Source organism: Helianthus annuus, chromosome 15, assembly GCF_002127325.2.
Source record: "Helianthus annuus cultivar XRQ/B chromosome 15, HanXRQr2.0-SUNRISE, whole genome shotgun sequence".
Classification (NCBI taxonomy): domain Eukaryota; kingdom Viridiplantae; phylum Streptophyta; class Magnoliopsida; order Asterales; family Asteraceae; genus Helianthus; species Helianthus annuus.
This window is the reverse complement of record NC_035447.2, coordinates 163,199,818-163,213,796: the sequence shown is the minus strand read 5'-3', so window position 1 is coordinate 163,213,796 and position 13,979 is coordinate 163,199,818. Positions and strand designations below refer to the sequence as shown.

The window sequence follows — 13,979 nt, the reverse complement described above, 5'->3', positions numbered from 1 at the left end:
TATCGATGTTTATCGCATGTTTTATCGCTTTATCGCTTATCTCAATCGCACTCGCAACTCGAATTATGCGTTTTGGATATATTTTTACGTGTGTGTGCTAATTATGTGTTACTTGTGCATGTTTATTTATGTTTATGTTGTGGTGATTAATCAAAACACAATCGAAACTCAATCGCAATCGAATCGCAAACGCTAAACGCAAGTTGAACTAGGATGATTATATGTTGATATAGTAGTTAGGATTAAAAGTAATTTGAATAGGAAACTCCATCGCATTGCAACGCTCGTCATGCGAATCGAAACTGCAAAATCCATCGCGTTGTGCACCTGAATGAGTGGCCAGCCGACCGGACAGCCACCCAATCGGGCTGCCACCCGATCGAGGTGCAACTCGATCGAGCTGCCACCCGACCAGGGATGCCACTCGATCGACCAGCTCTCTTCTCCTTTTTCCTTTTATGGAAACCCTATAAATACCCCTGTCAACATCACAAACTTACCTTTTCTGCACTCTCTCGTCCGACCAGCGCTTTTGCCCACTTTTCTTCAGATTTCTCGCGATTCTTGTAAGTATTCAACCTAAATCTTGTACTTTCTTAATCAACACGCACTCCTACACCTTTCAATCTTAACTTTTAACCGTGAAATCTCTAGATTTGAGGTGTTCTAGGGTGATGTCATCATGGTGTTCTTATGAACTTCATGTTTTGGCTTCAATCCACCAAGAACAACTTAGATCTGAACGATTTCCACATAGATAAACAAAGATCTTGTATAGATCTAAACATATTCATGGTGAAAAAGGAATGAAAGATGGTTTCTAACTTTCTTTCAACTCTTTTACACCCAATGCACTCAAAACCGATAGAATCGGATCTCGTTCTGACCCCTACTCGTTCTTAGTGGTGTGTTGGTTTAAGATATGGATTCTATCCACGAGACCACCGATTTCGGGTTAACCAAGAACAACCTTCTTGAACCAGTTAACTGGTTGAACTTGGGTGATTCCTGTTCGATCGAGCTACTTGGTCAAGATGGGGTTCTGTTGATTAGCACGTTGTCACACCGTCTTGATAAAACTACAAAACTATCAAAATAACCAAGGAAGAAGACGATCAGGCCGACCAGGGCGGAGTGTCACCCGATCGGACTGCTGTCCGATCGGATTGTCAACCGATCGGGTTGCCACCCGATCGGCTTGCACCTTGGGTCCCACAATTAACTGATATTTCCAACATTTAAGGTTTGAACGTTGAACGAATTGCTTTCCGATCGGATTGTCACCCGACCGGATTGCTACTCGACTATATGATGTCCAGACCTCAACACTTAAACAATTTTCGAACATGTTCAATACAACGGATTGCCACCCGATCGGACTACAATCCGATCAAGTGACAAACTGCTGTGAACTTGTTCTCACTAAAGTGTCCAACCAATCGGATTGCCGCACGATCGAACGACCGTTCGATCGATCAACCTGAAAGCTAGAGATACTTCTATGTTTTCAAAATACTACAACAAAAACTTCAAAAGTCAAGCCATCATAGACAAACACATCCTTCCCAAACGAAGAAACAATCCACTCGAAAGGTCACCCGATCGGATGACCATCCGAGCGGATTGTCGCCCGATCGACCGGCTACCCGATCGGACTGCCATCCGATCGGAGTACCGTCCAATCCATTGACACATCGCACCATCTTACGTATCGCTTAGCGTTATGCTATCATTCTGATCAGGCTAATGTCACTCTAAGCGCTCCCTTCAATCCGTCATCGCTATGAGTATACTCGAACCCTTTTTGCTTTTAGCACTTTGGGTGTTACATACGTTACCTATATTCAAATCACATCAATCACCAATGCAACACTATTTAAACGCTAACCGTTACTGCATGTTATACGTGACTCAATGAATGCTTGTTTGTTATGTTTACACATGGATTACTGTCTACCTGCCTTAGCAACGATAGTACTATAGTTTGGACTCAGCACCTGTTCACTCAGGGGTTGTTAAGGACAATTAAATACATGGGTCACAGTCGTGATCATGCATTACGAACTGCCTTGCCCAGTCAACCCGCAGTCATTGGTATTGATCGGATCATGTCGATAACTTACGTGCTTCATTTCACACTGTGTACGTGTTGGTTATGCGTAAATGATTTCGAACTCTATTATGCTATATCAAACTTGTATACTCACCTTTACACTATGTGTATTGACTTTTACTTTAATGTATGTGGCAGGTGCATAAGATGTTTGAATGCTTTGCTTGCTGTGAAATCGAGGCTAGGAAAGGTCTAGAAACAAATAAACAATTGTCTGTATTGAAATCTGAGTGGTCGGAATAGAACAATTTGACTAGATCTTGTCTCTAATAATTATGTTATTTTTTATGACATGGTATGGGACATGTTGCTTTAAATAATTGGTAGTTATAGTTGTTATGGAAACTTCTGGACAATCTGTTTCGCTCAGTGCCACGCCCCGATGTTTCCGCCATCGGTTGGAGTGTGACAATAGACATATCAGGAGAGTATGGAAAAAAATATTTCATTTCAGTAGGAAATTTTGGTTTAAAAATAGTAACTCTTGTCAATTGACCATCATACCCCCTTTCTATGAACTCTGTGTGAAGTTCCTGTTTTTCAAAAGAAGTTTTACCTGCCTGGTCTTCCAATGTAAAAACTTTGGAAATCGAAGATGAGGATATTTGAACAATGGTCCCTCTGACTTTTGACATGATACCAAAAGGCTTCTTATTTTGTGATTGAACTTCAGCATTAGCCCAAAATTGTCGGAGGCTATCCACATGAATTGGTGCATCGGCAGTTAGGATTGTTTTGTATTTTGATGACGTTAAAACATCAATTATTGAGTGGAAAGGTGTATTTTTGTTGGTTTTCTCGAAGTTTGGAAGGTAGTTATGGGGAGTATTTATTTGTAGGGCCATGATTGGAGAAGAAATGTGAGTAGGGTTGAAGAAGATGATAGTGGAAACTGCTTTGGAGAATTTTGAATTCAAGACGGCAGTGTAAGCTTTGTTTGGATGGAACAGGGGTTTTTATAGGTGGAAAACATTAGCAATCTCGATTTCCTTTCATTTACAGAATACATTATACAAATACATTTTTCAATTACATACCATACTTTATACAATTATAACTCATACATTTTATTCAAACTGCATGAATTCACACCAACTTTTGTTGACGATTTTCAAAACTTACATGTATTTTAGGAAACTAGTGGATGCTCGCGGCCTCTTTTGTTCAAGAAGTAGTTTTATGTTTCAAGATGTTATGTGTCCATGCTCCATTGCCACCTTTTGATGGATTTTTTTTATTATTTCCCGCCTCCTTCCGGTGATATAGGAAACAAAAACTTGATCTCTAATTTGAAATGATGTTGTAAACCTTTAAACAGTTATCTTTTGTTGAGATGTAAACTCAAAACTTAACTTGTATTTTGGAATGTTTAAACTTTAAATGGCAAATTGGAGTTTGATTTATATCATGTAGTATGTTTACTTATCGTATGCAATGAGAATCAATCACGATCACACCTCGCGCTTCCGCCTCTGAAAGGGGTGTGACAGAAAAGTCGACCGTAACATCACCAACATCCTTGCAACAGATCACAAAACAGCTAATGGATATTTAGTCAACCTGTTATTATATTGCCAAAAATAAAGAGTATAGTTATGATTTGCAGAAAGTAACAAAAATTACCTTTCCATTTCCTTACACTTTCCATGCTGTATAACAGCCATCACGTGCTCATGAGCTGGCGTTTTAGAGATGAAGTCGTTAAACTGCAGAGCATAATCATTCCACACAGTACATCGCAAAATCGTAACCCTAAATGAAAACAATATTCATATGACCATAAACTAAACACTAATTTATGACCATATTTTACAATCTATAAAATCAAAACTAAATTGAATGAATAATAACATAAAATCAAAGAAAATTTATAACCATTTATTAAAGTAGTAAATGAGCCACAAATTAACTAATATATTCACTTGAAAAATAAATTGTTGATCTCATTTATTACCATGATTCTACATAATATACAAACACTATTATTTCATTTATTACCATTACCATGATTCCACATTAAATACTAACATTCTTGATCTTATTTATTAACATCATTCCACATTAAAGACAAACAATCATTTGTACATGACTAAACATGTAAACAACAACTTACTCCAAGTCTTGAATATCACAATTCATCCTCTTAGTTTCTTTTGGAGGTCGGCCAAGAAGTCAACATCACCACACCAAACCACAGATCCAGTAACATCTACATGATCACATTATACAACAGAGTAAGTAAATATTTCCAATTTTATACAGAGAAGACATGATTACAAAAATATACACTACTAACACTCAAAGACTTTACTGCCTGCCATTGAAGAATATATTGATAAGTTTTGAAGTTGAAACTATACTCAACACCTTGCCAATCTCTCACAGGTGTAACAGTTGTGCATCGATAAAAGTTGATTTTATAGCCATGTACTACAACTTTATATAAATCTTTATTTTCACCAAAACCAAATTTCAACAGAATAACAACATCTTCTTGAAGTTGTCCATAAAAAACAGGTATTGAATGACTTTTAATACCTCCTTGAATCTTAACACACTGAAGAACATTTAAACAAAATATTTTTTTAGCATACAAACCTACAGTCTCTGATAGAAAGAAAAAAATCAAACATACATCCTCAATAAACTACCTTACAAAACTCAGGAACATTTGCACAATCAAGGTTTTATGATACAAACCTATAAAGCCTAGAAACAGGAAATCACACATATACATCCATGGAATCATTTATACACGAACGAAAAAACACAAATACATGTTACCTTTTCATCAATGAAGATGAGATCCATTTTATAATCTTGATTCCATTTTCGGATGATCCTCGCTTTTATGTGCCACAAATCTTTCCCAGAATTCAAATCATTAACAAAACTAAAATTGTTACTCTCAACTGATGTTGACATGCTTCTAATTCGGAATTCGGAATGAATTCAAATTTCAAAATCCGAAACCAGAGAAGATGGGAGTTTAATGAAATATGAGGAGGGAATGAGAAAAAAAAACCTTATATAAGAAGATGATTGACAGAAGCGAGTGAGTGACATGCATTAATTGCAAATTACGTATTCCCATGCATTTTGAATTTCAAATTGCCGGCAATTAACCTCTGCTGATATAAATGCATTGTATCAACCTTCAACCTCTGCTGGCTTTTAAAGTATAGATGGATATGGACAGAGCTTTTGATGACAGAGTTTTAAATGTATTTTAAAATGATTTTATATATTTCAATTTATAATGCAATAATGAAATAAAAAAGGTTGTTGGAAAGCTTCTCTAATTGCTATATCAGCTTTTATTATGTTAGGGCATTTGCCATTTTATTAAAAAGATAGATAACTTTCAACATCACTCATCCACGGACCAAAGCTCGAACTTTTAAAGCAAGAGAAAGAAAAAAATAAAAATAAAATAAAAATGATACAACAATGTCCTTCTAGAAGTTTCGTGTGCTGACTAATCTAACGGTGCAAATCGAAGGAAACCTTGAAGATGAGAGCTTACTATATAAATAAACTAAACACTCACCCCTACGTACTATAACCTAACCTGATAATAAACCCCATCCTCACACGCACTCCATTTTTTTGTGCAAACGCCTCCATCCTTCTTTGAACTCTCCGTCAAATCTCTTATCCGGTAAGCTAATTTACTTACATATCACATCAATCTTTCTATATTCCTTCATTATTATTGTGAATTGATGTGTTTGTTTAGTTTACTGAATTTGGTTGTTATTGTTGCTATTTTGTTTTTGCATTTTTTAGGTTTAGATTTTGCATTTGAAATGGAGGATTAGGTTGATTTGTCATATTTTTTGGAATGTGAGTTTGTTTTGAAATGTTTTGTGGCTCTCATAGGCTTACTGCTTGAGTTTAATTTTTTAATCTTTTATTTCCGTAGTTGATACAGTTTTATTAGGGGTTTTCTTTGCCTTTTGGTGACTGGATTTGATGTAAGTTGTTTGTTGAACTGCTAAGTATGTTTTTGAAAATTGAAAAACAAACGGTTCGGGCTGTTGGGTGGGCCGGACTGGCCAAAGTCTTAAGACCATGTGTACTCGTTCATTTTGGGGCGTTTTGAAGCCCGGCAACGGCCCCCATGGGCGTTTTTTTTTTTTATTTTTTTGTGTTTGGCGTGGAATATACAAGGCCTTGCTCCAGTTTGCTTGTCCAATCAACCATCATCTTCATATTCTTTGTCCAATAAGATTTTTTGATGGTTTTTGTGTTATTTAATTAAATAATTTTGTAATGATTGACGGGGCATTATTGGGCGTTATCACCACTACGCCCCTTTCTGAATAACGCCCCTTTGCTGACTAGGACGACACGTGGCGGACAACGCCCAAGGGTGGGGCATTATTCACCCCAATGACTACGCATGGTCTAAATTGCTTGGTTGGTGGCGGATTGGGTTTGAAATGGATTTTTGTTATTTTTTTTGGGAAATATAAATGCTAAGTCGGTTAAAGGTTGTTCATAAATGTTATTCATATGCGTAAGTGCACATGTCAAAAACTAAAAGAATAATTACATAGTTACATTGAACACCAAGGGGCTTGTAGCCTAGCGCTTTCATGGAGTGTGGCAAAGGTGTTCCACCCGACGTGGTTGAGGGTTCTGTTCTCATGGTGTAGATTTAGGAGTATTAGTGGATGTGTGAGTTAGCGGCTCAAAAAAATTGATAAAAGGGAAACACTAAACAGCATGTTTGGTTCATTCAGCTGGTTTCAAGTTCCATACGAGTTGAATCCTGCTTTTCAAACCGTAAACGAGTGAAACGGCATATCTGAAACCACTTGAACCTTCTGTTTGGCTTCAGCTTGGATGGTTTGGGCGGTTTTAATGGTTTATGATAATCCTAATTTCACTGAACGCATATATGTTTGTAAGAATTGTGAGAATTTAACTACCATATCTAGTTTTTGTGTTTGCATGAACAAGAACGTATATGACATCTACTCGATATGTTACGCCACTTGATTGCTTACCTTTATACAACAGATGGTATAAAGTTATTCTAATTACCTATGTTGTCAAAAGCGCAAAAAGCGCGCGCCTAGGCGCTCGGGCGCAGTGAGGCGCATGTATAGCGCCTGGTGGTAGCCTAGGTGTAAAAATGGGTTTTTTTTGAAAAAGCTGCTGAGGCGCAAAAAGGCGCGCTCCTAGGCGCAAAATTGGTGCTGAGGCGCAGTGGATAAGCAGAAAAACTGAAAAAAAGCTGAGGCGCGTAGAAAAACAGAAAAAAAAAAAAACGAAACCGAGTGCGTGCAAAAACTGCCTCACGCGGGCCCGGGTTTTTGGAGCTGCATTCGTGTCCGCAGGACGTGCGGGCACGCATGAGTTCAACTCAGAAACTCATTTTTGCTACTAACTATTAGCTACATGATCTTAAATGGCATATATAATAGTTTTTTTTTTTATTTTATATGTGGAATCTTATTTATTTTCAAAGCATAACATATTTTTTATATTTTTTTTTCCCTCTATGTGCGCTTTTCTTAAAAAAGCCCACGCTTTTTTTGCGCCTTGCGCCTAGGCTCCGGGCGAGGCTGATGCGCCTCGCCTGCGCCTTGCGTCTTTGACAACATAGCTAATTACGGTCTTTATACAACAGATGGCCTCGACTTTTGCTGGTGTCACAGCAGTTGGATCATTGGCTTCTTCTGGTAACAATAAGTTATCGTCTTTTGCCTCAATATCTTCTAGCTCATTGGGCAGGAGACACAACCTTCCTCTCCGAAGGGCCCCACAAACTTCCCAAATCAAAGCCGCCGCAAAGGAACTGTACTTTAACAAGGACGGGTCAGCGACAAAGAAGCTACAGGTGAGTCCACAATAAGCATTAATAATGCTAGATTGTAATCCATTTATTATGCTTAATCTCTTGGTTTTTTGTTCTCTTTTTCTGTGCAGATTGGCGTAAACAAACTTGCTGATCTTGTCGGTCTTACTCTTGGCCCTAAGGGCAGAAATGTAGTTCTAGAAAGCAAGTACGGTGCACCCAAAATTGTGAATGACGGTGTTACTGTTGCCAAAGAGGTGCCCTTCATAACCAGATATATTTTATACGTACAAAGGTTATATGTCAAACATGTACATTAGTCATATTATTTTTCTGTTTGTTTTGTTTTTGGTTTATAGATTGATTTGGTAGACCCAGTGGAGAACATCGGTGCGAAACTTGTTAGACAAGCAGCTGCGAAGACCAATGACTTAGCTGGAGATGGAACCACAACGTCTGTAGTCCTTGCACAAGGTCTTATTACAGAAGGTGTCAAGGTCGGTCTGAGAGTCACATTCGCATCCTATTCTTTTTGTTTAGGCCTGTAAATGAACCAAACGTTCATGAACTTGTTCGGCGGGAAGTTCAGTTCGTTTATTTATTAAACGAATGAAGGAACATGAACAAAAAATTTTGTTCATTTAATTAAACGGACACAAACACACGCTTTGTTCATTCATTTATGTTTGTGAATGTCCGTTTATGTTTGTTTATTTACATTTGCTTATGCTCATTTAAGTTTTAAAAATTACATAAGTAGTTATATTTATATAAATATAAGCATAAATAGGCTTTCTAACTGCCTACATAAATATAATTAATTAGTAACTGCGTTTCTAGTAATAAAAATGAGTTTTCACTGGAACTTATCGTAATTAATCACTAATTTATATAAAAAACTACTTTATGTTTGGTCAATTATGTTCATTTTTGTTTGTTCATTTATGTTAATTTGTGCTGTTTTATGTTTGTTAAATTATGTTGATTTAAGTTTGTTAATGTTTGTGAGCTGCTCGTTTAGGCTCTAAAAGAATGAACATAAACGAACACGAACATGCCCATTTTCTTAATGAACAAACATGAACAAAAATTATTCCCTTATATCTTCGTGTTCAGTTGAAGTTAAATGAACGAACACGAACATGTCTCCGTTCGTGGCGTTCGGTTCGTTTACAGGTCTACTGGTCTAGTTGGCTTGCATTTTTATTTCTTATTTTTTTTTGAAACTAATGGAGACGTTCTTATCAGGTTGTAGCAGCTGGTGCAAATCCGGTCCTTATCACCAGAGGCATCGAGAAGACTACTAAAGCCTTGGTGGCTGAGCTCAAGTTGATCTCAAAAGAGGTAATTCACCGGACCATCTTGATTTTAGAGTAAAGTACACGGATGGTCCCTATGGTGTACCAAAATTTTGGATTTGGTCCCTATCTTTCCAAAACTACACGGATGATCCCTGTGGTTTGCCTTTTGTAACGCATTTAGTCCCCAACTAACAAATCTAAAGGTTTTAGCATGCCCAAGTTAGAGACTAAATGCATTACAAAGTACAAACCACAAGGACCGTCCATGTACTTTTGGAAAAAGCTTGGGATGAAATGTGCTACAAAGTGCAAACCACATGGACCATTTATGTACTTTTGAAAAGCTAGGGACCAAATCCCAAATTTTGGTAAACCAAAGGGACCATCTGTGTACTTTACTCTTGATTTTATTTAACGTGGTTGCATCTGTTTTGTATTAACGTTGGGGTTGTAGGTTGAAGATAGCGAACTAGCCGATGTTGCTGCGGTTAGTGCTGGTAACAACTACGAGGTAGGAAACATGATAGCGGAAGCCATGAGTAAAGTTGGACGCAAGGGTGTGGTGACTCTCGAGGAGGGCAAAAGTGCCGAAAACAGTCTTTACGTTGTTGAAGGGATGCAATTTGACCGTGGTTACATCTCACCTTACTTTGTAACCGATAGTGAGAAAATGGTTACCGAATTTGAGAACTGCAAGGTGAAGAAACGATCTATCTTGTTGTAAAAGATAGTCAGAAATAGTCATTTGTCGGTAATTTTTTAAGATTGTCGGTTATGCGTGTGCAGTTATTATTGGTGGACAAGAAAGTAACGAGTGCGAGAGATCTCATCAGTGTGTTGGAGGACGCAATAAAAAACGGCTACCCTATACTCATAATCGCCGAAGATATTGAACAAGAAGCGTTAGCGACTCTCGTTGTGAACAAACTTAGAGGGTCGTTAAAGATCGCTGCGCTAAAAGCTCCGGGTTTCGGAGAGCGGAAAAGCCAGTATCTTGATGACATTGCTATCTTGACCGGAGGTTAGTTCTAGAGTTTTGTTATCAGCTGTTCTGCGTAGGGCTGCAAATGAACCAAACGAACATGAACAAGACCTTGTTCGTGTTTGTTTGTTAAGGAAATATGTGTTCATGAACACATACTGAATGGGATTCTATGTTTATGTTCGTTCGTTAAGGAGATGAATGTGTTCGTGTTCGTTTGTTAATTTTAGGCAATGAACGCAAACGAATGTTCATGAACACATGGAAACAAACAAACGAACACAAACAAATGTTCATGAGCTGAATATATAATACATTGATACTTCTTAATTATTTTATTTGTTGGAATCTTGAATTATTTAAATAAAATACAAAAACTAAAAACATTAAATGAACAATTGAGCACAAACGAGCATTAACGAACAGGTTACCGAACGTTCACGAACACAAATGAACGAATGCGACCTCTGTTCATATTTGTTCATTCAACTAAACGAACGAACACAAACGAACTTCCCGCCGAACAGTTGACGAACCGCTCGCTGAGCGTTTTGTTCGTTTGCAGCCCTAGACTTCACAATGACTTTTATATTCCTTTTGATAAAATTTGTAATTCTTTTTTTATAAATATAGGAACTGTTATTAGAGATGAAGTGGGGCTCACCTTAGACAAAGCCGACAGTTCCGTGTTGGGGCATGCGGCAAAAGTGGTTCTCACAAAGGATTCTACTACAATAGTTAGTGACGGGAGCTCTCAAGCAGCGGTTGAAAAGCGCGTGGCACAAATTAGAAACCTTATTGAGGTTAACACTTGAGACCACTACTTGTTTTTCTCGTTCGAATTGAATTTCTGGTAATGATCGTTGTGTATGTTTTAACTAAACAGGCAGCTGATCAAGATTACGAAAAGGAAAAGCTTAATGAGAGAATTGCTAAACTCGCTGGCGGTGTTGCTGTCATTCAGGTTCGTCTTTTGCATATAACAAAAGTAATAGTTCCTAAGACGCAACCTCTTTTTTTTTATTCTTCTTTATCAAATTTACAAAAATGCCATCCAACTCATGTTTTTTTCTTTCTGTGTATTCAACCCTTCAACTTTTAGCATTGCCACTTACATCCCCTCAGCTTTCTATAAACTTTTTAAAATGTCACTTTGACCCCCTCGAGTTTTTACGTGGTTATTTTTATGTACGTTTTTGGTTGGTCTACGTTTTGTTCGGAAACAAGTCAGGTTAAAACCCTAAAAATAAATGGAAACGGGCTGGATACTTCTACCGGATACATCCCCGACATTGGAAACGTTTGGGAAACGTCCCCGACGAGTACCCATGGTGTTTCCGTCCCCGACAAGTACCCGAGACGGGTACAGCCACATAAATGGAGTCCCCATGCTACATAGGCCGCAACGCATGGTGCCGTGGTACCATTCTTTAACGTAAAATCACTATTTTCTCACGTGCTTATATTTTAATTACGTTTCGTTATAAATCCAAGTTGGTTTATGTTTCAGCGTAAATTTTCTCGGTAATGAGTCGGGTCAAATATAATACGTTTTCGTGCTTATTTTCATGTGCGTTTTCAGTTAGTCTACGTTTTGACGTTATTTTTGTTCGAAAACAAGTCGGGTCAAATATTTGACGGTATAAGTTCGAGTTACTTTTAAGTTTCGACATTACCGCAACGCATGGCGGGTCAAAATACTAGTTGAATATTATTTGAGGGGTTTCATGTACAACTAACCAGGGATATGAAGCTATAAATGTTCATTCTGGTTAGGTTGGAGCACAAACTGAAACAGAGCTAAAGGAGAAAAAACTTCGTGTAGAAGATGCTCTTAATGCAACGAAGGTGAATAAATTTTACTTTTTAGTTTTCACGTATTTTGATTTTTATGAAACCCATGTAATCTAATAATATGTTGTGACGAATGGACAATGTTATTGGTTTGCAGGCTGCAGTTGAGGAAGGTATCGTTGTCGGTGGTGGATGCACTCTATTGAGACTTGCCTCTAAAGTGGAAGCTATCAAGGAGACCCTCGATAATGATGAAGAAAAGGTATGTTTCTCGAGTCACATTCGTATTAGTTTTATAAATCAAGCTTACGTTGTCTGGATCATATCAATAAATCTGATGTTGATGTTTGACTGAATTGCAGGTTGGAGCAGATATTGTTAAGAGAGCCTTGAGCTATCCCCTGAAGTTGATTGCACAGAATGCGGGTGTCAACGGAAGTGTCGTTAGTGAGAGGGTATGAAATGCCAATTTCTTCGTATCAAGGTAGTGAGACTGTATGAAATATTGTAATGTTATTGTTTGGACTCTCGTAGGTTCTGGCAACTGATGATGTCAGATTTGGATATAATGCTGCTACTGATACATATGAAGATTTAATGTCAGCTGGAATCATCGATCCAACTAAGGTATGTTACTGCAGCACAAGATTCTGTTAAATTGAAGGGAGTTTTGTGATTTCAGAGTTAATTTTTTATGTTGCGCGGCCTATTTGTTGGGTCAAATTTCAGGTGGTGAGATGTTGTCTAGAGCATGCTTCATCGGTTGCAAAAACATTTTTGATGTCTGACTGTGTAGTTGTAGAGATCAAGGAGCCAGCGCCTGCGCCTGTTGGAAACCCAATGGACAATTCTGGTAGTTAAATCGTTCCACCTTCAATTTGATAAAAAAGTTAATTATTGTTTTTGTCCTTGTGGTTTGTTAAAAACCACTATTTCAGTACGTGAGTTTAAAAATTGCGATTTCAGTCCCTGTGGTTTCACTTTTGTAACCATTTCAGTCCCTATGGTTTCACTTTCGTAACCATTTCAATCCATTATTCTGTTAAGTACAGGGACTGAAATGGTTACAAGGTGGACTGAAATAGTTACGAAAGTGAAACCACAGGGACTGAAATCGCAATTTTTAAACTAATGGACTGAAATAGTGATTTTTGAGAAACCACAGGGACGAAAACAGTAATTAACTCTTGATAAAAATTGTGAATATGTATCATAAGTTGCTGATTGATTTTGTTTGTTTGTTCAGGCTATGGATACTAATGCATTTGAGGAATGTGTAACAAGGTGATTGGATTTTGGTATTAGTTACATATAGCTGTGGTTTAGATGAGGCGAGTCGAGGCGTGTATGAGATGAATAACAACTTTTTGTGAGAATGAAATGGAAAAATAAACGATTTATTTAGTCTTTTGTGGTTTTTATGGTATCCGACTTTTGTTTTCCTGGCAATAAACTCGTTTTTTAACACAACAAATAGCACAGCAAGCAGCAGAGCCAAACATCACCTGACTGCGGTTTACATAAAAAAGCTACACCACTTTTGAGATACAAACAGATACTCAAATACAACAAAAACACATTAATGAAAGCAACTCCAAATATACGTCAAACGAAAATGCTTTGGGTTGGACCAGAGATTTTACCACAGTGGGCCTTTGGGCGGTGAAACAGGCTTGTTCAGTAGCATTATCTGCGTTCACGGGCGTCGGTCGGTCGCCTTTTGCTCTAGCACACATTCGCACCACCTGTCCACCCCTCCCAAACTCCAGTAGCATTCTTGGCATAAGCCAAAGACATGTTCTACCAATTCTTCTTCCTTCAAGCATAAATTACGTGCTAAAACAGAAAACTGACCAAAATGCCCTTGCTTCTCAAATTTCTTGCAAGTGGAATTATATCCTGTTGATGCAACAAATACGGGACCAAGGATGGTAGCTGGGCTGGTCAGGCAAAAGGGCTGAAGGGTTCAGTTTTGCCTAA

At 37.8% G+C, this 13,979-nt stretch overlaps 1 protein-coding gene across 1 annotated transcript; it reads left to right on the top strand.

Annotated features, from left to right (window-relative positions):
- Positions 1-5,625: 5,625 nt before the first annotated feature.
- Positions 5,626-13,408, top strand: LOC110930991 (ruBisCO large subunit-binding protein subunit beta, chloroplastic). Its single transcript, XM_022174381.2, has 15 exons — positions 5,626-5,774; positions 7,755-7,964; positions 8,054-8,179; positions 8,282-8,419; positions 9,171-9,266; positions 9,678-9,920; positions 10,010-10,244; positions 10,839-11,008; positions 11,092-11,169; positions 11,982-12,053; positions 12,157-12,261; positions 12,362-12,454; positions 12,534-12,626; positions 12,729-12,852; positions 13,246-13,408. Exons 2-15 carry the CDS (start codon positions 7,755-7,757, stop codon positions 13,257-13,259), a joined length of 1,797 nt encoding a protein of 598 aa, XP_022030073.1. The 5' UTR covers positions 5,626-5,774; the 3' UTR covers positions 13,260-13,408.
- Positions 13,409-13,979: the final 571 nt, after the last annotated feature.